At 48.1% G+C, this 27,558-nt stretch overlaps 1 protein-coding gene across 1 annotated transcript in view; it reads left to right on the forward strand.

Annotated features, from left to right (window-relative positions):
• LOC143933102 (uncharacterized) overlaps positions 1–27,558 on the forward strand; it is a 117,321-nt gene that overhangs the window by 48,850 nt on the left and 40,913 nt on the right. The window contains exon 6 of the mRNA XM_077456042.1: positions 14,408–14,518. Coding sequence (XP_077312168.1) covers positions 14,408–14,518 — 111 coding nt within the window. The remainder of the gene's footprint in view (positions 1–14,407; positions 14,519–27,558) is intronic.

Below are 27,558 nucleotides of genomic sequence, written 5' to 3' on the forward strand. Positions count from 1 at the left end.
TATAGGTCGTGACAGGATTATTACCTTTAATGCAGGGCAACCAAAGCTGTGCCATCGCTGTGGGGAAAAGGGGCATTTTTCCAGTTCATGTTCTGTGCAGAAATGTTCCCTCTGTCAGGGCTCAGGGCATGTTGCAAAGGACTGCAATAGTATATGTTGTAATCTTTGTAACAAGTTAGGTCACCCCTATAGCCTTTGCCCTGAAGCCCTCCATAATCAGCCGGAGGTTGTGGAAGAACTGCTGAGGATGGAGGAGGAGGAACGTGGGGGGCAGCAAAGGGTTGGTGGAACTGTTTCAGCTAGTCCTGAGGGGCCTCCCCAGGAGTCAGTTTCCCAACCTGAAGGTGTGACCCCCTCTTGTGTCTGTTCCCCAGTCTGTGCCCCTACTGTGTCGGTGTCTACATCTGTTGTGTGTTCTTCCCCAGTGTTTCAGGTGCCCAGTGTTCCGAATGTAAATAAGTCATCCAGATTGGCTGAGGCTGCCAAAGGGGCAGATTCATGCAGAACTGAGGTGGCAGCTTCATCGGGGGCCTTCACTAAGGCAGCGTAAGACCTCTAGTGGGGGTTCTAAGGTGAAGAAGGGGGAAGTTGTCACTGCGAATGATGTAGATGAGGTATTTCAGGGTAATGTTTCAGGGGAGGAGGGAGAGTGGACCAAGGTGGGGGGAAGGAGGAATAAGGTAGTCCTGACCTCTGCCTCCTCGGTTTCCTCTTTAGAGGTAGATGACCTACCTCTGGGAAACAAGAGTGTTTGGGTCCTTATCTGAGGGGGAGGAGGAGTCTTCCGTGTCTCAGATGGAGGAGGATGAGGTAGAGTGTTCCTTAAAGAGATTAAGGTCTCCAGTAAGGGGGGGAGGGAGCTCAGGCTAAGAAACGTCTACCTCAATCATCCTGATGGCAGTTCCCACTCCGATAAAGGTGGCAATGATTAATGTTGCCAGCATAAAATCTGTAAGGGCTCGTGATATGGCCTTATTTTTGCTCAGCGAGATGGATGCTGATATTTTATTTTTGCAAGAGACCCGGCTAAACAGCCTTGCCGATGTCCAACTGGCAAAGAGGGAGTGGAGGCGTGGGCCCTCCTTCTGGTCTCTTGCGGCTGAGCCTTACAGCGGAGTTGCAGTACTTTTTACTGGCATGGTAACGTGTCGGCGGGTTATCGAGGTAGAGATTGGAAGGTGTATGGTCCTGGACGTCTCTTTGAAGGGGCATGATCTGCGTTTAATAAATATTTATGGACCACAAACTAGATGGGAGAGGAAATGCCTCTTTACAAAGATTAAGCCTTTCCTTTTTACATCTCGGCAAGTTGTCTTTGGAGGTGATTTTAACACCGTTACTAGGCCCAAAGACAGGAAAGGCTCCACTGACAGTCTGAGATATGATAGCGTCTTTCTCAATACGATAGCCAGGTAAGCAGGTCTGGAAGATGCGCATATTAAGCGTTGCCCAGACAGCACGGGGTACACGTTTAAGCGAGGCAATTGTGAGAGCAGGATAGATAGGTTTTTTTTTTTAAGGGGGACTCTGCCTTTTCTGCTCCTGAGTGTCGTATGGTGGAGTTCTCTGATCACCTTTTGCTGTCTGTTATTCTCAATGCTTCAGATATGCCACCTAAAGGAAAGGGTATTTGGAGGATGAATTCGGCTTTGCTGGATGATGAGGAGGTAAGACAATCCTTTGAGGGGTTTTTTCAGGCACAGGTAACCGTCCTGGATTTCTGCAGCAGTAAGTCGGAGTAGTGGGAGCTTGCCAAAAGCCGGATTAGTGGGTTTTTCAAGGCCATAGGAAAAAGGAAACAGCTTGGTAAGTACATTGCCTACCAGCAGCTGCGGAGAAAACTTGATCGCCTTGTCTCGAGTGGTGGAGATTCAGGGGCAATCTCTGAGGTGAAACTTCTCCTTAGGAAGTATCAGTATGACCGGCACGCTTCTTTGGTTCTGGAAAGGGACTATGGGAAATATCACTCGCCCGACCCTTATCAGAACTGCAAACAAAGCGCAGCAGTTAAGACGGTTGTTGGGCTAAGGGACAGTACGGGCTCTTTGACAAAATCCAGGTCAGGGATCCTGGAGGTCTCAAGTAGTGATGGACGAACTTCCGACGGGACGTTTCGCGAACGCGAAATGCGAACGGACCCAAACGTTCGCGAAACAGAACGTTCGCCGCGGGCCCCATTGACTTCAATGGGAGGCGAACTTTGCAAACCTTCATGTCGAATTTGCGGCCACGTGGTAATTATTAGGGGGTAAAACGTAGTCCCACCATCTGGACAATGACATAATACATGTATGAGGTGAATTTGGGATCGATAACTACAAGCATTTTTATTTTATTTGGGAAATTGTTCTAACAATTCAGGACTATGGAGCTAATGAAGGCAATGGAGGAGAGGGAAGGTCAGGGACCAGGGTAGGCAAAGAAGAGGGTGCAGGAGATGATCACCAGCAGCGTGACATACCGGAATGACACATGCACCGTGATAGAGGCATCTGACAGCAGCACCGTAATACAGAGCACTGACAGCAGCACCGTGACATACAGCGCTGACAGCAGCACCGTGACATACAGCGCTGACAGCAGCACCGTGACATACAGCGCTGACAGCAGCACCGTGACATACAGCGCTGACAGCAGCACCGTGACATACAGCGCTGACAGCAGCACCGTGACATACAGCGCTGACAGCAGCACCGTGACATACAGCGCTGACAGCAGCACCGTGACATACAGCGCTGACAGCAGCACCGTGACATACAGCGCTGACAGCAGCACCGTGACATACAGCGCTGACAGCAGCACCGTGACATACAGCGCTGACAGCAGCACCGTGACATACAGCGCTGACAGCAGCACCGTGACATACAGCGCTGACAGCAGCACCGTGACATACAGCGCTGACAGCAGCACCGTGACATACAGCACTGACAGCAGCACCGTAAGCAGCCCCAGGAGGAAGTCAGCACAGCACAGGGATGGTGTGATCCCCTCATAATAAGAACCCCCAGGAGGAAGTCAGCACAGCACAGGGATAGTGTGATCCCTTCATAATAAGAACCCCCAGGAGGAAGTCAGCACAGCACAGGGATATCATAAGCAGCCCCAGTAGAAATATGACACCGCTCAACCTCTTCAAAGAGGAGGGTAGGGGCATATAGTACGGTGTGCTTTTTTGGGTCAAGGAAGTGAGCCAAATGAATTAAGAAGGTCTGTGTGCTTGATTAAAAAAATAGTTTATAGACATATACATGGTCTACTGGTCACATGTGTTGAATTCCTCCGAGATCCATGCCTCATTCATTTTTAGAAATGTGAGGTAGTTAACACTGTGGTGAGCTAGGCGAGTACGCTTATCGGTCACAATCCCCCCTGCTGCGCTGAACGTCCTTTCGGACAGGACACTGGATGAGGGGCAAGCCAACAGTTCGATTGCAAATTGGGCAAGCTCTGGCCAGAGGTCAAGCCTGCCCACCCAGTAGTCTAGGGGTTCATCACTCCTCAGAGCGTCCACATCGGCCGTTAACCCAATGTAGTCGGACACCTGACGGTCTAGGCGTTCCCTGATGCTGGATCCGGATGACACCTGTCGATGGGTCGGCTGAAAGAATGACCTCATATCCGAAGTCACCAACACATCTTCAAACCGGCCTCTTCTTGCAGGCGCTGTTGGATTGGTACCCGCAAATCCTTCTCTGGGAGTGGGAATTGCTCCTCTGCCAGCGCACGCAAAAGCAGAATGCAGCATTTCTCGAAGCAAGGCCTGGAAGTGCTGCATTCTGACAGCCCTCTGCGACGGCGGTAACATTTCCGCCATTTTGTGTTTGTACCGGGGGTCTAAGTACGTTGCCACCCAGTACTGGTCCTTGACCCTCATGCTTTTTATACGGGGGTCCCTATTAAAACACTGGAGCATGAAGGCCCCCATTTGCACTAAAGTGGAAGCGGTGTGGTGGCCTGGCTCCTGCTCATCATCCAGGATAATGTCGTCCTCTTCATTCTCCTCTCCCCATCCACGCACAACAGGGATCCCAGAAAGGTTTAAAGCATGCTCTTCTTGCTCCTGCTCATCCGCCCCGGCACCATCCTCCTCTGACTCCTCATCAGACTCCTGTTGTTGACTTGTCTCAGATAGAGTAGCCCCCCCTGGGAATTCATCCAGCATTGCGACTTCCTCATCTTCCCGCTCCTGCTCCTCCACAGCCTGATCAATGACACGACGCAATGCACGCTCCAGAAAGAAGGCATAAGGTACCATGTCACTGATGGCGCCATGGCTGCGACTGACCAGTTTGGTGATCTCCTCAAATGGCCGCAGAAGTCTGCATGTGTCGCGCATGAGCAGCCACTGGCGCGGTGAAAAAAAACCCAGCTCCCCAGAACCGTTTCTTTCGCAGAGTTCATACAGGTAGACGTTAACTGCACGTTTCTGCTGGAGCAGCCTATCAAGCATATAGAAGGTTGAGTTCCATCGCGTCGGGCAATCGCAAATAAGACGTCTGACCGGCAGATGGTGTCGCCGCTGAATGTCAGCAAGGCGAGCCATGGCCGTGTAAGATCTTCTGAAATGGGCCGAGATTTTCCTTGCCTGCCGCAAGATGTCCTGGACCCCAGGGTATTTGACAAGGAATCGCTGCACGACCAAGTTTAAGACGTGTGCCATGCACGGCACGTGCGTGATTTTGCCCTGTTTCAATGCGCTAAGCAGATTGGCACCGTTGTCACACACCACTTTACCAACTGTCAAATTGAGCGGTGTTAGCCACTCATCTGCCTGTGAACGCAAAGCTGAAAGGAGTGCCGGGCCAGTGTGGCTCTTTGCTTCCAGGCACAACAGACGCAGCACGGCATGGCAACGTCTCACCTGGCATGTGGAATAGGTTCTGGGGAGCTTGGGCGGTGCAGTGGAAGAGACGCTAGCAGCGGAAAAGGAGGAGGCAGCTGAGGAGGAGAGGGAGGAGGATGGAGTAGGAGGAGGAGAAGAAGAGTCAGGCCTGCATGCAATCCGTGGCGGTAAAACCAAATCTACACGGGTGCCACGGGTTACATGCTTGACGGCCGTCAGAAGGTTCACCCAGTGGGCAGTAAAACTGATATACCTTCCCTGCCCGTGTTTGCTAGACCACGTGTCTGTGGTCAGATGTATCTTGGCACCGACACTGTGTGCCAGAGATACATTCACTTGCCGCTGAACATGGCCATATAGCTCTGGGATGCCCTTCTCTGAGAAATACTTCCTTCCTGGGACCTTCCATTGTGGTGTTCCAATGGCCACAAATTTGCGAAAGGCCTCCGAGTCCACCAGTTTATATGGCAGTAGTTGGCGGGCTATGAGTTCTGACAAGCCAGCCGCCAACCGTTGGGCAAGAGGGTTATCCGGCATCATCATTTTTTTACGCTCAAACATTAGGCCCACGGAAGCCTGCCTTTTTGCAGAAAAATGTGAGCTTGGCGTGATGGAAGGTGGAGTGGAGGACAATTGTGAGGAGAGAGGAGAAGGAGAAGTAGAAGACGAGGCTGGACGGTGAGAGCCTGCAGTGTGGCTTTGTGTGTTCCGTTGCTCCCACTGGGCTCGGTGATGGCTGCTCATGTGCCTTCTTAAGGCGGTCGTCCCTAGGTGAGTATTGGGCTTACCGCGACTAACGCGTTGACTGCAAAGATTGCAGATGGCAACGCTATTGTCAGCAGCGGACACGTTAAAAAAAGCCCACACTGCGGAGCCATGTGCCGGTGTCCTGGGAGCGCCAGATGTGACCGTACATGGTCGATGACTCGCTCCTGATACATTTGCAGTCTGCTTTGTCCCTGCTGTGCAATGTAAGTCATTGCTGCTTCTCCTCCCTATCTGCTGGTCCATATCTCCCTCTGAACTCCCCTCCTCTTCCTCTCTTGTGGGCACCCACGTGACATCACTAGACACGTCATCATCAACGTCACCTTCCCCACCGCTATAAGTAGAGATCTCGGAGTAGGCAGCAACACCGGGGACCAACCTCCTCCTTGGGCTGATCTGGGTACTGGCGTCAGACTGCTGAGTAGCGCTTGTTGCTACCTCCTCTTCCTGATCCAATACCAAGAGTGGCTGCGCATCAGAAATGTCCTCTTGATATGGATCGGAAAATAATTCCAGTGACTCAAGCGGAAGGTATGTGGTGGTGGTGGTGGTGGTCGTGTTGTTGGTGGTAGTGTCTTTGGGGGTGCACATAGCAGAGAGTGAAGAAGAGGGTGCAGATCGAGAGGATGAGGAGGGTGCAGAAGAGTAAGGCTGAGCGAGCCACTCAACCAAGTCTGGTGCATCCTTTAAAGTAATTGAACGCACCTTCTGCAACTTCCCACTTTGGCTCAAGCCTGTTGCTCCTGCCCTACCCCTACCACCCCTGCGGAAGGGCCTGCCTCTTCCTCTGCATGTCATTTTTTAAATGACCCTGTGACAAAACTCTTAGTCCCTATACCGCTGAAGGACTGCTGCAGTATAGGTGAGCGGTCAGCAGTGGTGCACGTCAACCCTATCTATTGTGGACCTATAGCGGTCCTTACAGAACAGCAGACTGTACCGCACTCAAGCCTATGTACCGTAGCACCCTATACCAAGTTACCAGTCCTTATAAGAACTTTTGTGGACCAAGCAGGTTGTGTATTAGTGTTTAGCAGACTGTACGTCAGTCCCTATACCGCTGAAGGACTGCTGCAGTATAGGGCAGCGGTCAGCAGTGGTGCACGTCAACCCTATCTATTGTGGACCGATAGCGGTCCTTACAGAACAGCAGACTGTACCGCACTCAAGCCTATGTACCGTAGCACCCTATACCAAGTTACCAGTCCTTATAAGAACTTTTGTGGAACAAGCAGGTTGTGTGTTAGTGATTAGCAGACTGTACGTCAGTCCCTATACCGCTGAAGGACTGCTGCAGTATAGGGCAGCGGTCAGCAGTGGTGCACGTCAACCCTATCTATTGTGGACCGATAGCGGTCCTTACAGAACAGCAGACTGTACCGCACTCAAGCCTATGTACCGTAGCACCCTATACCAAGTTACCAGTCCTTATAAGAACTTTTGTGGAACAAGCAGGTTGTGTGTTAGTGATTAGCAGACTGTACGTCAGTCCCTATACCGCTGAAGGACTGCTGCAGTATAGGGCAGCGGTCAGCAGTGGTGCACGTCAACCCTATCTATTGTGGACCGATAGCGGTCCTTACAGAACAGCAGACTGTACCGCACTCAAGCCTATGTACCGTAGCACCCTATACCAAGTTACCAGTCCTTATAAGAACTTTTGTGGAACAAGCAGGTTGTGTGTTAGTGATTAGCAGACTGTACGTCAGTCCCTATACCGCTGAAGGACTGCTGCAGTATAGGGCAGCGGTCAGCAGTGGTGCACGTCAACCCTATCTATTGTGGACCGATAGCGGTCCTTACAGAACAGCAGACTGTACCGCACTCAAGCCTATGTACCGTAGCACCCTATACCAAGTTACCAGTCCTTATAAGAACTTTTGTGGAACAAGCAGGTTGTGTGTTAGTGATTAGCAGACTGTACGTCAGTCCCTATACCGCTGAAGGACTGCTGCAGTATAGGGCAGCGGTCAGCAGTGGTGCACGTCAACCCTATCTATTGTGGACCGATAGCGGTCCTTACAGAACAGCAGACTGTACCGCACTCAAGCCTATGTACCGTAGCACCCTATACCAAGTTACCAGTCCTTATAAGAACTTTTGTGGAACAAGCAGGTTGTGTGTTAGTGATTAGCAGACTGTACGTCAGTCCCTATACCGCTGAAGGACTGCTGCAGTATAGGGCAGCGGTCAGCAGTGGTGCACGTCAACCCTATCTATTGTGGACCGATAGCGGTCCTTACAGAACAGCAGACTGTACCGCACTCAAGCCTATGTACCGTAGCACCCTATACCAAGTTACCAGTCCTTATAAGAACTTTTGTGGAACAAGCAGGTTGTGTGTTAGTGATTAGCAGACTGTACGTCAGTCCCTATACCGCTGAAGGACTGCTGCAGTATAGGGCAGCGGTCAGCAGTGGTGCACGTCAACCCTATCTATTGTGGACCGATAGCGGTCCTTACAGAACAGCAGACTGTACCGCACTCAAGCCTATGTACCGTAGCACCCTATACCAAGTTACCAGTCCTTATAAGAACTTTTGTGGAACAAGCAGGTTGTGTGTTAGTGATTAGCAGACTGTACGTCAGTCCCTATACCGCTGAAGGACTGCTGCAGTATAGGGCAGCGGTCAGCAGTGGTGCACGTCAACCCTATCTATTGTGGACCGATAGCGGTCCTTACAGAACAGCAGACTGTACCGCACTCAAGCCTATGTACCGTAGCACCCTATACCAAGTTACCAGTCCTTATAAGAACTTTTGTGGAACAAGCAGGTTGTGTGTTAGTGATTAGCAGACTGTACGTCAGTCCCTATACCGCTGAAGGACTGCTGCAGTATAGGTGAGCGGTCAGCAGTGGTGCACGTCAACCCTATCTATTGTGGACCGATAGCGGTCCTTACAGAACAGCAGACTGTACCGCACTCAAGCCTATGTACCGTAGCACCCTATACCAAGTTACCAGTCCTTATAAGAACTTTTGTGGAACAAGCAGGTTGTGTGTTAGTGATTAGCAGACTGTACGTCAGTCCCTATACCGCTGAAGGACTGCTGCAGTATAGGGCAGCGGTCAGCAGTGGTGCACGTCAACCCTATCTATTGTGGACCGATAGCGGTCCTTACAGAACAGCAGACTGTACCGCACTCAAGCCTATGTACCGTAGCACCCTATACCAAGTTACCAGTCCTTATAAGAACTTTTGTGGACCAAGCAGGTTGTGTATTAGTGTTTAGCAGACTGTACGTCAGTCCCTATACCGCTGAAGGACTGCTGCAGTATAGGGCAGCGGTCAGCAGTGGTGCACGTCAACCCTATCTATTGTGGACCGATAGCGGTCCTTACAGAACAGCAGACTGTACCGCACTCAAGCCTATGTACCGTAGCACCCTATACCAAGTTACCAGTCCTTATAAGAACTTTTGTGGAACAAGCAGGTTGTGTGTTAGTGATTAGCAGACTGTACGTCAGTCCCTATACCGCTGAAGGACTGCTGCAGTATAGGTGAGCGGTCAGCAGTGGTGCACGTCAACCCTATCTATTGTGGACCTATAGCGGTCCTTACAGAACAGCAGACTGTACCGCACTCAAGCCTATGTACCGTAGCACCCTATACCAAGTTACCAGTCCTTATAAGAACTTTTGTGGACCAAGCAGGTTGTGTATTAGTGTTTAGCAGACTGTACGTCAGTCCCTATACCGCTGAAGGACTGCTGCAGTATAGGGCAGCGGTCAGCAGTGGTGCACGTCAACCCTATCTATTGTGGACCGATAGCGGTCCTTACAGAACAGCAGACTGTACCGCACTCAAGCCTATGTACCGTAGCACCCTATACCAAGTTACCAGTCCTTATAAGAACTTTTGTGGAACAAGTGAGTTGTGAATGTTTAGCAGACTGCAGCAGAAGGGCAGCAGTCAAGTATAATATCCTTTCTATATTTGGAAGAAAGAATATTATACATGTACAAGCCTATTACTGTACCACTGATACCAGTCCTGAAAAGAACCTTTGTGGAACTAATAATAACAGCAAGTCTTTAAAATTACCCTCACTGCCTGACAACACTGCTTCCTTCCTGTCCCTATACAAATTGGCAAAAAAAGAGAACGATTAGTGGTTACTGGAACAGCTCTTTTGTGGACCTTGATAGTAACAGCTAATGATGATGATGATGATGATGATGATGAAAGACTAATCTGGCTGTCCCTGTAGCATACACCGTCCTTTCCCTTTCTCTAAACTAACAAAAGACACTCAGGCTGCTGCAAGAATCAGCAGCACAGCAAACCTATCAACACCTAACACCTATACCAGTCCTGAAAAGAACTTTTGTGTACCAAATAGCTAGTGGTTTATCTCTCCCTACTCCACACAGGAACCTGTCCCTATCGTAACAGAAGAAAGAATGTAAAATGGCCACCGGATCGGGTGTATTTATAGGTTAGGGGGAATGTACAAGTGTCCATGTGCTGTCATGTCTCAATTGGCTGTCCTGTATCACATGATAAACGTGTCACCAAAGGTTAAAGTTCTTGTATACATTAAACACGTAAGTCCGCCGCGGCGAACGACGGAAAAAGGCGTTCGAACGTGCGGACCGCGAATGTCGGAAATTCGCCGCGAAACGACCGCCGGGCGAACCGTTCGGCCATCACTAGTCTCAAGGTCTTTTTATGTAGATCTTCTGGGAGAGAAGTACCTCGATCGGGCAAGGATGTTGAGTTTTCTGGATTCTACACCAGGTCTGGGAAATAACATTCCGCTGGCAAGTTTGACAGGGGAAATCACAGCAGAAGAGGTAGTCAAAGCTATAGATGGTCTGGCTATTAAGAAAACCCCGGGGCCAGACGGATTGACGGCTGCATTTTATAAGACTTTCAAATCCAGCTTGGTACCTTATCTTGTGGAGGTATTTAATGGCTGTCTGCAGGAGGGTTCACTCCCTCCCTCCATGAGACAATCTGCTGTGATTCTGTTGTCAAAAGGCAAGGATCCCTCGATGATTGAGAAATGGCGCCCCATTAGCCTTCTCAATGTCGATAGAAAGATTCTGGCAAAGATAATTTTCTGGCGCTTGTCGTCAGTAGCAGACAGACTTCTTTCTCGTCAGCAGCACTGTTCGGTCCAGGGCAGAAGCACTTTTTCAGCGGTGTTAGCTGTCCGGGAGGCTCTGGAATGTTGCAGAGCTGAAGGCTGGGGAAAGTATTTGCTGGCATTGGATCAGGCAAAGGCTTTTGATCGTGTCAATCATGAGTACCTCTGGCTTCTCCTTGACAAGTATGGCCTGGAGGGTGGGTTTATTGGATGGCTTAAGACTTTATACAGAGAGGCAGAGAGCTTCATGCTTGTTAACGGTTGGGTTGGACGGCCCTTCAGGGTTGGATCAGGGGTGCGCCAGGGGTGTCCACTGAGCCCTTTGCTATACATGTTCACAATCGACCCCTTCATTAGAAGGCTAGAGAGCGGACCGTTGTGCGGGGTGCCGGTGGGCATTACTGGTGAGCCGCCCTTGAGGGTTGTAGCCTATGCTGATGAAGTTTCTGTCTTTATCTCTGGGACAGAGGAGGCGCAAGAGGTTGTCTCAGTTATAGAGCAGTATTCTGAGGCATCAGGCTCCAAGGTCAACCATGATAAGAGTGACGTTTTTTGGATGAGCGAGGGAGGTGAGAGCATTGCACTTCCGGACACCTTCCCCAGGCCTCAGCAGAAAGTCAAAGTATTAGGCATCGAGTTTGGCCCTGATGATTACAGTAAGTCAAATTGGGAAGCCAGGCTGAATGATGCTGATGTCAAGGAGAAATGCTGGAAGGGGTGGCGGCTCTCCTTGAGGGAAAGGGTGGACTTGATTAAGACCTACCTGATTCCTACCTTTCTGTATGTCAGCTTTGTTTGCATCTTGCCAGAGTCCTGCTATACCAGGATTTATAGTTTCTTCCAGTTATTATGGGGGAACAGGCTGAATCTTGTGAAGCGGAATGTGACTTACCTATCTAGGCGGAAGGGTGGCCTAGGGATGGTCAACCCGGTTGTGTTCTTCTCTCTGATGTTTTTGAAGCACAATTTTGGTAACATGCTAGCAGAGAGACCGCCTGGATGGGTAGGTATTTTCCAGATCTGGTTTAGACCTTTTCTGGACTGTTGGGAGAGTGGCGGCCCAGTGAAAAGCCTAAGGATCAAGCATGGTAAGCTCCCCTCTTATGTTGCCCCGTGCCTGAACATTCTTAAACGGTGGCATGTGACAGCGGAGGATATCAGGTCCCTTCCTAGGAGACTCCTGGGTGAAAAGATCGTGGGTACTGTCTTTCATGCGCCACTGGCCTTAAGGGATTGCCCAGGTCATATTATGAGGGAGGGTTTACGTTTAATAAATTCTGAGCGGATTCCCTTGAAATTTAGGGACCAGACCTGGCTCGCTTTTCACGGTAGGCTCTATGTGAGGGGGAACGTGAAGTGCCGCTCTTTGGACAATGGTGGTTGTCCAAGAGCGGAGTGTCGGTGAGGTGGAAACCATGGACCACTTCTTGCTTCAGTGCCCTTTCAATATAGAAGTCTATAAAAAGGTGGGGAGGGCTCTGAATATTCCTTTCCTGCCTAGCATGTCTTATGCTGAGTGGGTGTATGGAGCATTGCAGAATCGCAAGGGATTTGATTTGGACACTCTTTTTTTTTAGTCAGCTTAGTAGTCCGATATTATACCTGGAATTCACGCTGTCAGGTATCCCCTCGGCAGAAAGTCCTTCCTGTTCCGGTGGTGGTGTGTGAGATTCTTGGTGAGGTAGGGAAAATTCGGGGTCTCGAGAAAGACAGATGGCGGCAAAGGGTCTGGATAAAGGCGTGGAGGAATATCAGGCCTGTAGCTGCTGTTTGTTGATCTCTGGGTGTTGGGTTCTTTCCCTGTTTTCTCTCTGGACACTCCCTTAGATTTTCAAAGTTAAACATATTTTTTTTGAAGAAAGGCTACATACACATGATAATCTATGTTTCTTGGTCTGAATGGTAATCAAGTTGAGTAATGGGTATGTATGTGTGTATATGTGTGTGTGTGTATGTATATATATGTATATATAATGTGTATGTGTATATATGGTATATGGTATAATACAGAGATATTTCTCTTGGTTGGGAAAAACCTTTTGTTTCCCATATTATAGGTTGAAGTAAGCCTTTATTATTATGTTTAGTCGTGTATACAAGATGTTATGTATATATATATATATATATAAATGTATATATAATATTTATTTATTTTTGTATAAAAAAGTTAAGTTGGAATGTGTTTCTTGTTTGTAAGATTCTCAAAATAAAAAAATTGCCAACTCAATATTGAACCCTACGGACTAAGACTGGGAGGCCATTAAAGTTAAAAGGAAGTGCGTGTAAAGGAAGGTGTCCCAATACTTTTGGTAATAGTGTAGGTGAACACGGCCCTAAGGTTTCATATGTATCTTGGAGGATCCCAGAGATCCACATGCTGAATAAAAAATAGAGGAAAAAAAGCTGGCGGGGAAATGTCAACTACCACAATCTAAATGACTTTTTCTTCTAAATGCCTTGGTACCTCCAAACATAGTATTACATCATTAAAGTGTTACTAAACCCACAACAGTACAATCTGTCTGTATATGCAGAATAGCATGCTTGTTATACTCACTGTGGAACCTAAGGGGTTAATCCTCTGCATTGTGTATAAAGGCTGTTTGATCCTGTCTTCTCTGATCCTCCCCTTCTTCCACTGTCCCCCATCCATCTGCTGATAGAGCAGAGTAGTGGTGGCTGGTGGTATAATTTTTGGGGTCCCGTACTTACCCCATCTAGATCGTGGGCTTCCTCCGGCAGTGGGCCTGTGCTTCTCCTCCTTCCTTGGCTTCACGACAGCGTGGCTTCCCCTGCATCTCCTCCCTCCTCCTCCTCCTCAGCGGCCAATAGAATCACTTCTCCTCTCAGCCAATCTCAGGACCTGAGCCTGGATTGGCTGGGAGGAGAATCAGAAAGACAATAGCGAATATCGGCCAACTAGAGCCTCCAGATCTAATCATGTGCTTCTAAAAAAACAAACAAACCCCATTGGAATCCATGCGTCCGGAGCCCTGCATGTAAATTAGGGGACGGGCACATGGATTTGGGGGGTGGTGCTATGGATTTGGGGGGTGGGGCTAGAGTTGTCACCTTAGTGGCAACCCTAGTCAAACTCGAACACTTTAGCGGCACACAGGGTGAATCCCGGACGGGTGGCAACCCCGCCGCTGGAACAGAGCCTTGGGGGACATGCTCAGTTTGGTGTGAATTGCTAGAGTTTTTTTTTTTTTTCTTGGGAGAGTGCATGTGATCAGCACAGGACCAACCAGCACTGTCCAGACAGAGGGTCAGGGGTCCTGCAGCCTCGTAGAACAGTCTATGAACACGCCTCCTACAAGCTTTAACCAGACACTGATAGAAGTCACAAGACTGCTATATACTGCTGATGAGAAAAGGTATGTAGCAGTTTATATTTTCTAAATTAATTGCATTTTTGTGTTCTGTGTATTGTGGGAGACCAGATATAATGAATGCAGAGTCCTGGGTTTAGTAACACTTTAATTGTGTGTTTTTATTTTTAATGAAAGCAGTGTAAGCACTTGAATTGTACTGGTTGTCAGCCTTATACTGGGGGAGGGTGAATAAATAAGGAGCCAATCAAATGGACTGCAGTGCAAAGGACATGCGGAAAGGAGGAGGAGAGAGCAGAGTGACGGAGAGCTGAGCTTATCAGTTTTCAGTTTTGAAGTTCATCTTTAATGTGATTGTTTTGTATTTTAGGCCCTTCATGTGTCGTCTGCGCATCCATGTCTTACCAAACATGTAGCTCCTCATTAACTGTAATCCCTGAAAATTACAAATGTGCGACTTCTTACACGATAACCAACACAAGTAAGAAACATTTTTTTTTCTTTTGGTTCGCTCTCATCTGTAAACTTTCTTGCTTCTGTACAAACATCTAAAAATCAGGAGGAGCTAAATAAAAATCTCAGAATATTATTTTCTCAGCTGTATAATAATAGCTCTAATGTTTGTTTTCAAATAAAAAAAAGTAATTCTTGTCTTCTCTTGTATGTGTTATACATTTATCACACAATAACAAATCATTTATAACAGCCTAAAAAATAAAAATCAGTAAGAACTTGAGCAGTGTAGATAAGATGTCCACCTTCATAAGACTGCCACCATTATCATACTCCAAAACCCATCCCACTTACCATTACCTATTTATTAACCAGTTCCCGACCAGCGCACGCCGATGTACGTCGGCAGAATGGCACGGGCAGGCAAATGGGTGTACATGTACGTCCCTTTAAATTTGCCGCCCTGCCATCGCGAGCATGCCGGTAGGGACCCCCGTGAGACCGGTCGCGGGTCCCGCGGACTCGATCGCCTCGGGCATCCCCGCGATCGTCTCACAGGGCGGCTGAATGGAGGAAATGCCGTGTAAGTATTTCCCCATTCTGCCTGGGCTTTCATTTAGTGAACACTGATCTCTGCTCCAATCACATGGAGCAGAGATCAGTGTTCACTAAATGAAAGCCCAACCCCCCCACAGTTAGTAACACACCCCTAGGAACACTTAACCCCTACACTGCCACCCACTGGTTAACCCCTTCTCTGCCAGTGTCATTTACACAGGAATCACTGCATTTATATAGCAGTGATTGCTGTATAACTGACAATGGTCCCAAAAATGTGTCAAAAATGTCCGATGTGTCCGCCATAATGTCGCAGTCACAATAAAAATCGCTGATCGCCGCCATTACTAGTAAAAAAAAAAAAATAATAAAAAATTATTAATAAAAATGCCATAAAACTATCCCTATTTCGTAAACGCTATAACTTTTGCGCAAACCAATCAATAATCGCTTATTGCGTTTTTTTTTTACCAAAAATATGTAGAAGAATACGTATCGGCCTAAACTGAGGGAAAAAAATGTTTTTTTTATATATTTTTGGGGGATATTTATTATAACAAAAAGTAAAAAATAATGCGTTTTCTTCAAAATTGTCGCTCTATTTTTATTTTTTTTTAATTTTAATTTTATTAGGTTTTTCAGGTAAAAAACAAGCGGGAGAGTTACAAAATAGGAAAACATATGTTACAAATACAAAACAAACCACTAATACAATATATTGAAAAAAAAATAAAAATAAAATGTTCTTTATACTATAGTTAATGACCTTTTGTCTTACCTACTTACTTTCCTTATATTTCCTGTCTTCCCTCCCCGCCGCTTTCCCAAAAATATACCCTAGCCCCCCACCCAACCTCCCCCCCCATTTTTTTTTTTTGTTGGCCCTTCCTCCACAATTTATTCTATTAATGCCTGGATGTAGGTTTCAGTCCTTTTGAATGATCTCCATTTTTTCCATACTGCCCAATATTTGTTCATTTGATTATTTTCCATTTTAACCAAATATTCCATATTGTTGATATATTCAATTCTCTGCACCCACTCTTTAATAGTGTTTTTTTTTAACTTGTGTCCACTTTACCGGTATCAAAGCTTTTGCTGCGTTAAGCAAAAGAACTACCAACGTATTACATTTTTTATTTTTTCCTTTATTATTTTTTATTTGTGAATTACCGCTTGTCTCCTCTACTCCGTAGAACAGACATTTCAGCGGGCAGCATGGGATTTTTTCTCCGGTTATTATTTCTATATAGGCTAAGATCTCCTGCCAATATAGCTTTATTTCTGGACATTCCCACCAGATGTGAAATGCTGTTCCTGGAGATTTACACTCCCTCCAACAGTACTTAGATCTAGATGGATCTATTTTGTGCAGTCTCACGGGAGTCAACTGCCATCTCATCATGCACTTGTAGTTAAAGCGGAGGTCCACCCTAAAGTGGACCTTCCGCTCATTGGATTCCTCCCCCCCTCCGGCGCCACAATTGGCACCTTTCAGGGGGGAGGGGGGTGCAGGTACCTGTACAGTACAGGTATCTGCACCCACTTCCGGGATAGCTCTCTGCGGAAAGGGGTGTAGATTACGCCCCTTTCCGAAAGTCCCCCGCTGCCTGCTGGGAAACACACAGATCCCAGAGGCAGCGGGTCCAACCTTATTGCGCAGCGCGACTCGCGCATGCGCAGTAGGGAAACGGGAAATGAAGCCGAAAGGCTCCACTTCCTGATTCCCATACCCAAGATGGCGGCGGCAGCACCCGAGAGACGATCGAGAGATCGGCTTCGGGTGCCGACATCGCGGGCGCGCTGGACAGGTAAGTGTCACTATTTTAAAAGTCAGCAGCTGCAGTATTTGTAGCTGCTGGCTTTAAAAAAAAAAAAAAAAAGCGGACTCCCGGCGGACTCCCGCTTTAACCTCTCTAGACGTTGTATCTGACACCTGCCTACATACTGACGCCATCATCTGCCTCTCCTCTAATTTAATACCCATGTCCACTTCCCATTTTTCTATTGCTGGAATGCCATCTTGTGCCTCAATTTCCGATAAACATTCATATACTCTTGACATACAGTGCTTTACTTTTGCTTTAGAATTACATAATTTTTCTATGGGTGTTAGAGAATTCTCGTCTCTTATGGGTTTTGGAATTGTACCTACAAAATGTTGAATCTGTACATACTCCCATTCCTTTAAATTTTTCCATCTATACTTCTCAATTATTTCTTGTTTTGACATCAAACTACCACGTGAAGTTATATCTTTTAATTGTATATTTTCCATTTGTTTACCTAATTGAGTGCCATTTCCTGGAATAAAAAAATCTGTGCCCTCTAGTGGAATTAATGGAGAATTATATACCCATTTATTTCTCCGATTATAGTGCATCCCATATTTTTAGTGTTATTATCGTGATTTCGTGTACCTTATTTGTACCCTATCTAAATCTAAATTTTGGCGGGATCCAGATGATTTTTTTTAATTGTGTGCCTGTTAGTGACTCTTCCATTTTTACCCGCTTTTTTTCCGTGTGGACATTTGCCCATTTCCACCATTCTTGCCAACGTGATTGTGCTGTAATATCTATAAATATCTGGCAAAGCCATCCCACCATTTTTTTTTTCTAATTAATATGTTATAATTTATCCTTGGTTTTTTTGTTTTGCCATATAAATTTTAAGAAAAGTGTTTTTATTATTTAAAAAAAACTGTTTGGAATATTAATTGGGAGCATTTGTAGTTTGTAGGTGATTTTAGGTAAAACCACCATTTTTAAAAGATTAATTCTGCCTGTCCAAGAAATTGATCCCGTTCTTATTTTCCCTAACACTGTTTTGATGTCATTTACTACTGGAATAAAATTTGCGTGGTATAAGTCCTGGACCGTCTTTGTAATTTTTATACCTAAGTATGTTATTTCTTTTTTTTTTCCCATGTAAAGGGGTATTCTTGCTGTAATGCCATCTCTTCCTCGTTGTCCAATCCTATATTTAGTATGACTGTTTTAATAGGATTTATTTTAAAATTAGAAAGCGTGCCATAATCTTTTATTTCTTTTATTAAACAAGGCAGGGACAGTCTTGGTTTAGTTATATATAGGAGCAAGTCGTCCGCGTAAGCCGCCACTTTATGATCTTCTTCCCCCCCATTTAACCCCACTTATATTTACATTATTTCGAATCTTTGCCAAGAATGGTTCCAGGGCAATTACATATAGCAGGGGCGAAAGTGGGCAACCCTGCCTTGTCCCATTTAACATTTCAAATGCGGATGACATACTTCCATTTACTCCCACTCTAGCTGTTGGTTGTGTATATAGGTTAATGATCCACTTCAGCATCTTTGGGCCTAGACCTATGTTCCGGAGAGTTTCTATTATAAAACACCAATCAATTCTATCGAATGCCTTTTCGGCATCGATAGAAATCAATATCATTGGAGGTTTCTTTTCCCTATCTTTACCTATAAGAAGGAGGGTCCTCAAACTGTTATCTCGTCCCTCCTTTCTTGGGATGAATCCTACCTGGTCCCCATTTATTCAACGCCTCATTTAGTCTCCAAGTCCCCCTTCTAGGCTCTTTTTCTCTCGTCCTAATTTTAGCTATCACCGGGGCATTATCCGATATCGTAATATTACCTATCTGGACGTTTACCAGCATTTCCAATGTTTCATGGTCTAGAATTATGTAATCGAGTCTTGCGTAGGTGTCATGAACCGGAGAGTAATATGTATAATCCTTTTCCATCGGGTTGCATGCTCTCCATGCATCTACAAGCTGTTGTGTATGAATTGTTTTTTTTTAATATTCTATGTTGCTTAATTTCTTGGAGGGAAATAACTGATGTACTATCTATTTCGGGCTTCATGGTAAAGTTCAAGTCCCCTGCTATGATCACATGGCCTTGTTTATATTTCTCTATTCATTTCAGTATACCGTTTAAATATTTTTTTGGGGCCTTATTGGGGCAATAAATGTTAATTAATGTATATTTTTGTCTTAGTAAGCTACCCATTAAGAATAAAAACCTCCCTTCTGGGTCCACCTTCATCTCATCCAACTTCCACCCAACGGCTTTTGCAAACCCAATAGCTACCCCCCTCGCTCCCTTAATCGGTGAATCAGCATAGTACCAGGTTGGATATTTTCTCGTATAAATCCGGATGTTGGAATCTAAGGCTAGATGTGTCTCCTGTAAAAAAACAATATCAGCAAGGTAGCCCTCTAATTCTTCAAAAATATTAAACATTTTCCTTGGAGAATTCATTCCTCTCAAATTATATGTCACTATCTTAAGTCCATCCATCCGCTATTTCTAAAATCTTTCCTATTTCTTTTATTGTATTCGGGCCAACCCACTTTCCCTCCCCCCCCCCTTCTCCCATTCCCATCCCATCATTGGATGTAATTTTGACCCCTTGGTCAGGGATTATTTTCCAGAACCTCTTTGTTCCTTATATCCCTATGTCCTGGGGTGGAGTTCTGTTCGGCCGCGTCACCATCCAACTCGCCTATCACTTGCGAGATGAATACTAGACATGCCCGAAGGACCCCACTCCCCCCCACTGCCCCCCGTCCCCTCCCCCGCCCCCTATAATGAAGGGGGGAGAGTGAGCGGGGGGGGATGTAAGGGGGAGACAACCCCGGGGTATAACTGGATAAACTTGCAGTTCAGCCCGTCGACTGCTATCACCATTCCTCCCCCTCCCATTTCCGGAGAGGGAAGAGGATTCATCCCCCGACCGTCTCCCCCCCCGACACGTTCTCCTTCTCCTCTCTGTGTCTCACTCCTGCCTGCTGTGAACAACTGCTCTCCACCCGGGCAGCACACTGCACACTGTCCTCTCCTCTCCTGCTGCCGCCTGGGTGTTTTTATGTACCCTAATGGAGGGGGGGGGGTCTGTCCTGGGGGTCTGTACTAATGGAGTGGGGGGTCTGTCCTGGGGTGTCTGTACTAATGAGGGGAGGTCTGTACTAATGGAGGGGGGTCTGTCCTGGGGGTCTGTACTAATGGAGGGGGGTCTGTCCTGGGGGTCTGTACTAATGGAGGGGGGGTTTGTCTTGGGGGTCTATAGTAATGGAGGGCGGTTTGTCCTGGCGGGTCTATACTAATGGAGGGGGGGTTTGTCCTGGGGTCTATAGTAATGGGGTGGAGGTTTGTCCTGGGGGGTCTATACTAATGGAGGGGGTTGTCCTGGAGGGTCTGTACTAATGGAGGGTTTTTTTTCCTGGGGGTCTGTACTAATGGAGGGGGTTTGTCCTGGGGGGGTCTATACTAATGGAGGGGGGTTTGTCCTGGGGGGCCTATACTAATGGAGGGGGGTTTGTCCTGGGGGGGGTCTATACTAATGGAGGGGGGTTTGTCCTGGGGGGGTCTATACTAATGTGGGGGGTTTGTCCTGGGGTGGTCTATACTAATGGAGGGGGGGGTTTGTCCTGGGGGGTCTATACTAATGGAGGGGGGGGGGGGTTTGTCCTGGGGGTCTATACTAATGGAGGGGGGTTTGTCCTGGGGGTCTATAGTAATGGGGTGGGGGTTTGTCCTGGGGGGTCTATACTAATGGAGGGGGGTTTGTCCTGGGGGTCTGTGCTAATGGAGGGGGTTTGTCCTGAGGGGGTCTATACTAATGGAGGGGGGTTTGTCCTGGGGGGTCTATACTAATGGAGGGGGGTTTGTCCTGGGGGGTCTGTACTAATGGGGGGGTGGTTTGTCCTGGGGGGTCTATACTAATGGGGGGATGGTTTGTCCTGGGGGGTCTATACTAATGGAGGGGGGGTGGTTTCTCCTGGGGGGTCTGTACTAATGGAGGGGGTGGTTTGTTCTGGGGGGTCTGTACTAATGGAGGGGGGGTGGTTTGTCCTGGGGGTCTATACTGATGAAGAAGTCTTTACTGAGGGAGGGGTTTATACTTAGTGGGGGCTCTGCACTGACAGAGGGGGGCGACTATAGTTGGTGGAGGGGGTGATACCATGTTTTACCGCACCGGGTCTCTGCAGTCTCTGACCATCTCTTGTAACAGGTCTGCAGTCTCTGACCATCTCCTGTATTATATCTCCAGTCTCTGACCATCTCCTGTACTATGATTGCAGTCTCTGACCATCTCCTGTACTATGATTGCAGTCTCTGACCATCTCCTGTACTATGTCTGCAGTCTCTGACCATCTCCTATAGTATGTCTGCAGTCATTGATAAAGGACGAGAATAGTGGTGTGGGTGGGTGGGGTGGCATTGAAGGACCTCCTCCTCCTGTGTGTTACTTCAGCCTGCTGCCCAAGCCTGACACGCTCTATTCTCCACCCGGGGGGGCGCCGCCACACACTGTCCTCTCCTCTCCTGCCGACCGGGAGTTTTTTATTTAGCTTAATAAGCTAATAAGCACCCTAATGGCACAATCCCCAAATCATTCCCCCCAACGTGGAGAACCAGAACGTCCGGAGGCCTGTCCAGCTGCGCAAAGCAATGCACCTCTGGCAGAACCGCAAAAAAGTCCCAGTTACTCACCAGACCGGACATCCAGACTGATCTGCCATTGTAGTCCATCAAGAAGGTATCCCACACCCTCAAATCCTCGCAATGCTCCCTGGTAATCCAAATGAAATGAGTGGGGGACTGGCCCCCTTAGTTACTCCCAATAGCCTTCGGAAAAACAACCTGCCCATGGGAATAATGCGGCATGCAAAGTTCAACTTTCCTAATAAAGATTGCAGCTGCCTCAGATGAATCTTCTGTAGCCCCAGAATCCCCTGAATCTCCAACCTCATTGTACCCAACATGCCCACCAGTAATCGACACTCCATAACTTCCGAGTCAATGACAATGCCCAAAAAGCTAAGAGTCTTGTTCTCTGCCAATGGGATCCCAAATGCGTCCGCCATGTGTTGCAGTGTGGATAACAACACTGCACACATGGTAGACGGCCGCGGACCCACTCATAGAAAATCATCCAGGTAATGAATTATGGAATTCAGCCCGAAAAACGTCCCTAACCACCCATTATACACAGCAGCTGAATATTATGAACAATGCGCACGAAATGGAGGAACACATGGGCAAGCGCCGATCAATGTAAAATTCCCCTTGCCAACAGCACCCCAACAGCCATAACCTGAAGAAGGAGGCCGTGCCTCCGAAACATGTTGTCGTGGCAAATGCTCTGCTAGCTGGGAGGAGTTACTTCACTCACTTCGGTCTTCCTTGTACGGCCAAGAGTGACATCACGCTGCGCCGGCAGGACCGTGCGAGTGTTATACAACTAGGGATGAGCCGAACCCCCCCCCCCCACCCCCCCCCCCCCGGTTCGGTTCGCACCAGAACTTTCGAACTGACCGAAAATTCGTACGAACTTTAGAACCCCATTGAAGTCTATGGAACTCGAACGTCAAAATTAAAAGTGCTAATTTTAATGGCTAATATGCAAGATACTGTCCTAAAAAGGGTTTGGGGACCTGGCTCTTGCCCCAGGGGACATGGGTCAATGCCTAAAATGTTTTTAAAAATGGCCGTTTTGGCGGGAACACTGATTTTAATGACGATTAAAGTGAAAAAAAAAAGTGAAACATTCCTTTAAATATGGTGCCTGGGGGGTGTCTGTAGTATGCCTGTGAAGTGCCACCTGTTTCCCATGTTTAGAACAGTCCCTGCACAAAATGACATTTAACTGAAATAACGTCATTTAAAACTGCTTGTGGTTTAATGTTATATCTGGTTCCTGCAATATGGTTGAAAATCATTGAGAAAAATGGAATGGGTAGCCCTCCCTGCCCATTACCAGCCCCTTTGGGTCTTGTACGGATATTTAGGGGAACCCCGTACCCATATTTAAAAAAGGAAATCCGTGTGGCCCCAGGCCCTATATACTCAGAAAAGCAGTATACAGGCGGTGCAAACAAGACAGGGACTGTGTAGGTTTGTTGTGTTAAGTAGAATCTGTTTGTAATTTTGAACTGGTACATTTTTAAAGTGTAGCTCCAGTCAAAAAATCTATATTTAAGCTTTTTGGAAAACATAGGGAAGGGTTATCACCCCTGTATAATTTGTTTTGCCGTCCGTCTTTTTTCTCTCACTTCCTGTTGTCTCCTTCCGTTTGCAAGTAGGAGACGTTTGTTAGTTGCATGTTTGAAAGTAGGGGCCTGCCCTATATGCTCTGCAGAAATGGCAGAACAAGGTGTTGGTGTTGCCACAACATTGTAAGCTCTCAAAGTGACTCTTGGTGGGCGCTGGAGCGCCCTGCTGTGAACGATTATATCAAGAATTGTAATTACATGCCATTGTTGAACAGTGGTAGAAAAATTGGGCCTTTGGTGGTCGTGGTGCTGGTGCCACAACACTATAAGTCCTCACCGTTACTCTGGGTGGGCACAGGAAGGGGCCCTGCTGTGAAATATTATATCAAGAATTGTAATTACATGCCCCTGTTAAAAAGGGGCTGAAAAATTGGGCCTTAGGCACTGCTTGCTGGTGCCACGACACTGCAACCTCTCCCATATACTCTAGTTGGAGTGCAGGAATGAGCCCTGCTGCAAAGCATTGCATCAAAAATTGTAATTACATGCCTCTGTTAAACAGGGGCTGAAAAATTGGGCCTTAGGCACTGGTGCTGGTGCCACCACACTGCAACCTCTCCCATATACTCTAGTTGTGGTGCAGGAATGAGCCCTGCTACAAAGCATTGCATCAAAAATTGTAATTAAATGCCCCTGTTAAACAGGGGCTGAAAAATTGGGCTGATGGCATCACCCAGAACCAGAAATGTTCTTCCAACATATCAGCGGAGGAGGAAGAGGATAGACAATCAACATAACAGGACAGTTTCTCAGCATCAGCATAGGCAGTCTTGAAGGGATGTGATATTTTAAAAAAAATTATTCGGTTACATCAGCTTCAGGTGCTTGGTAGCTGTGGGTGATCCAAGACTGATTCATCTTGATGAAGGTCAGTCGATCAACTGAGTCGGTGGACAGGCGCACCCTGTGATCGGTAACAAAGCCACCAGCAGCACTGAAGGTGCGTTCCGAAAGAACGCTGGATGCAGGACAGACCAGTAGCTCAATTGCATACTGTGCAAGCTCTGGCCAGTGATCCATCCTCAAGACCCAGTAAGCCAGAGGATTTTCGGTGGGGAAGGTGTCCAAGTCTGACCTTGCCCCTAGGTATTCCTGCACCATGTAAGTCAGACGCTGGCGATGGTTGCTGGAACCGATCACACCTTGGGGCTGCGGACTAAAAAACTGTCTGAACGCATCGGTCAGACGGCCACCTTCTCCACCGCTCCTCCTGACCGATGCCTCAGCAACACAATGTCCAGGACCAGGAGTTTGTAACCTCCCAGTCTCTGGGAACGCGTTGCACAGACCTTTCTGCAAGGCCTCCCGGAGATGTCTCATCCTCTGCTCCCTCTGCAATGGCAAGATAAGGTAGGCAACCTTACCCTTGTACCGTGGATCAAGGAGAGTGGCCAGCCAGTAATGGTCCCTCTCCTTGATCCGAAGAATATGAGGATCCTTCCGCAGGCTTTGCAGGATCAGGGAGGCCATGCAGCGAGGGTTAGCTGAGGCATTCGGTCCGGAGTCCTCTGGGTCACTAAGGACAACATGATCCGCAGCTACCTCCTCCCAGCCACGTACAAGTCCACGGGTTTCTTGGGACTGTAAATCATCCCTACAAGACTGCTGCTGCTGAGGCTGAGTGCCAGCCTCCAACTCCATGCTGACACAATCATCCTCCTCCTCCTCCTTGTCCTCATCCTCTTCCTGTGTGATGGGTGGCACAGCAGGAACGCTGTCTGGATAAAGGGGGCCTTGAAAAGGCAAGGAAGTCCTCCTCTTCCTGCCTCTGTTCTGCCTCAAGTGCCCTGTCCATTATTCCACGCAGCGTATGCTCCAAGAGGTGGACAAGAGGTACAGTGTCACTGATGCATGCACTGTCACTGCTCACAATCCTTGTGGCCTCCTCAAACGGTGACAGGACAGTGCATGCATCCCTAATCATGCCCCACTGGCGTGGTGAGAAAAAAATGAGCTCCCCTGACACTGTCCTGGTGCCGTAGTCGCACAGGTACTCATTGATGGCCCTCTGCTGCGTGTGCAGCCGCTGCAGCATGGCCAACGTTGAGTTCCACCTGGTGGGCATGTCACATATAAGGCGGTTCTTGGGCAGGTTCAACTCCTTTTGGAGCTCAGCCAGCCGAGCACAGGCATTAAATGATGGGCGGAAATGCACACAGACTTTCCTGGCCTGCTTCAGGACATCCTGTAAGCCCGGGTACCTGCCCAAGAACCGCTACACCACCAGGTTAAGGATGTGAGCCACAAAGGGCACATGGGTCAGTTGTCCCTGTCGGAGGGCGGAGAGGAGGTTGGTGCCATTGTCGCAAACCACCATTCCTGGCTTAAGCTGGCCTGGCGTCAACCACCTCTCGGCCTGCCCCTGCAGAGCTGACAAAACATCCGCCCAGTGTGGCTCCTGTCCCACAAACAAACCAGCGCAAGCACGGCATGGCATAGTTTTGCCTGCGTACTTGCGTAGCCCCTGGAACGCCTACGGAGCACCGCTGGTTCTGAGGACAGAGCACTGGAAGAGGCCATGGAGGAAGAAGAAGAGGAGGGGGTGGAGGAGAGAGGTGTGTCACAACCAATAGTAGCATTTTGGAGGCGTGGTGGCGGAACAACCTCTAACACTACTGCACCTTGTCCTGCATCCTTGCCAGCTGCCAGAAGAGTGACTCAATGGGCCATGAAAGACAGGTAACGTCCCTGTCAAATGCCTGCTGGACCATGAGTCAGCGGTAATATGCACCTTAAAACTGACCGCCCTGTCCAGCGAGGCAAGGACATTGCCTTCCACATGCCGGTAGAGAGCTGGAATCGCCTTCCGTGAGAAAAAGTGGCGTTTGGGGACCTGCCACTGAGGAACCGCACATTGTACAAACTCACGGAAGGGGGCCGAGTCTACCAACTGAAAAGAAAGCAGTTGAAGTGCTAGCAATTTAGCCAAGCTAGCATTCAACCGCTGGGCATGTGGATGGCTGGGAGTGAACTTCTTTCGCCGGTCCAGCAGCTGGGGCAGGGACATTTGCCTGCTATAATCGGATGTGGGTGTACCGCTAGCAGAGTGCCCGGAAGCACTTGGCTGTGACACACCTAATTCTACACCTTCATTCCTCTCAGAGCAGGTTTCAGAGATGACTGAAGGTCTAGTGGGGTTGGAGATCCCAGCTGATGAGGAGCAAGGAGAGGTCCGCTTTGCTCTTTGGTATGGGTCTTTGAGGTACGCTTGCCAACGAGCTGCATGGCAGGTCAACATATGTCTGGTCAAGCATGTGGTGCCCAAGCGGCTGATGTTTTGGCCACGCGAGATACGCTTGAGAGATATGTTGCAAATAGCAGCGGTGCGATCTGATGCACTCGTCTCAAAAAAGTCCCACACCAAAGAACTTTTAGAATAACGCGCAGAGGCAGTGCCCTGCACAGGCGGAGCTCTGCGGTGTGATTCAGTCGGTGTGCTGCCCCTAAGCTGGCCCCCCGAGGGCATCCTGCCTCGTTGGAGATGTGGCTCCTCCTCCTCCACTCTCCTACCAGGTACCCACGTGGAGTCAGTGCCCTCATCATCTCCTCCCTCTTCATCGCTGGAGCAAACCTGGCAGTATGCTGCAGCTTGTGGAACATGACTGCCAGATTGCTGTCCTTCTTGAGCATCCCCTCTCTCTGCATTCATGCTACTGCCTTCCTCTAGCTGAGTATCATCATCAGAGCCTACAAAACACTGGGCATCCTCCTGGAGTATGAACCCAACACTGTGCTCAAAGAGTTCAGGAGACTCCTCAGGAGGACGTGGTGGGTCTAGGGAAGGAGTCACTGATGATGACATTGAGAGGAGGGAAGACGATGCATTGGCAGCTGCTTTGCTAGTACCCTGAGCCTGGGTGAGAGAGGATGAGGAGGATGAAGAGGGCTTGGTCATCCACTCTACCAAGTCGTTGGCATGTTGCGGCTCAACATGTCCAGCTGCCGAAAAGAAGGACAAGTATGTCCCATGGCCACGTGCTGATGATGACGATGTCCCGCGTCCATGACCAGCACTGTTGTCTCTAGACACAGAGCTTGCTTGCCCTCTTTTATCGGCTCGCGCCTGTCTGCCTCTCCTTGCTGGCCTTCCAGACATGGTAATGGCCTAAAGGGAGATGGGAAAACCAGCAATTGGGTAGTGTATATTGTGCTGGAGGCACACACAACACCCACTAACTCTTGCAGATGGCTCAATTAGAGAAGAGCTATGTAGGTGGATATAACGGTGTATACTGCGGTCAGGGCACGCAGACAGCACGCACAATCTCCTACAACTGACTGCAAGCTCTATTTAAAAAGAGCAAGATAGCTAGCTATATAGGTGGATATAGCCCTGTATACTGGGTTCAGGGCTCTATTTAAAAAGAGCAAGATAGTTTGCTATATAGGTGGATATAGCGGTGTATACTGGGTTCAGAGCACGTAGACAGCACGCACAATCTCCTACAACTG

This window comes from Lithobates pipiens, unplaced genomic scaffold (genome assembly GCF_037356315.1).
Source record: "Lithobates pipiens isolate NorthernLeopardFrog02 unplaced genomic scaffold, aLitPip1_a1.2 Scaffold_27, whole genome shotgun sequence".
In the NCBI taxonomy this organism is placed as follows: domain Eukaryota; kingdom Metazoa; phylum Chordata; class Amphibia; order Anura; family Ranidae; genus Lithobates; species Lithobates pipiens.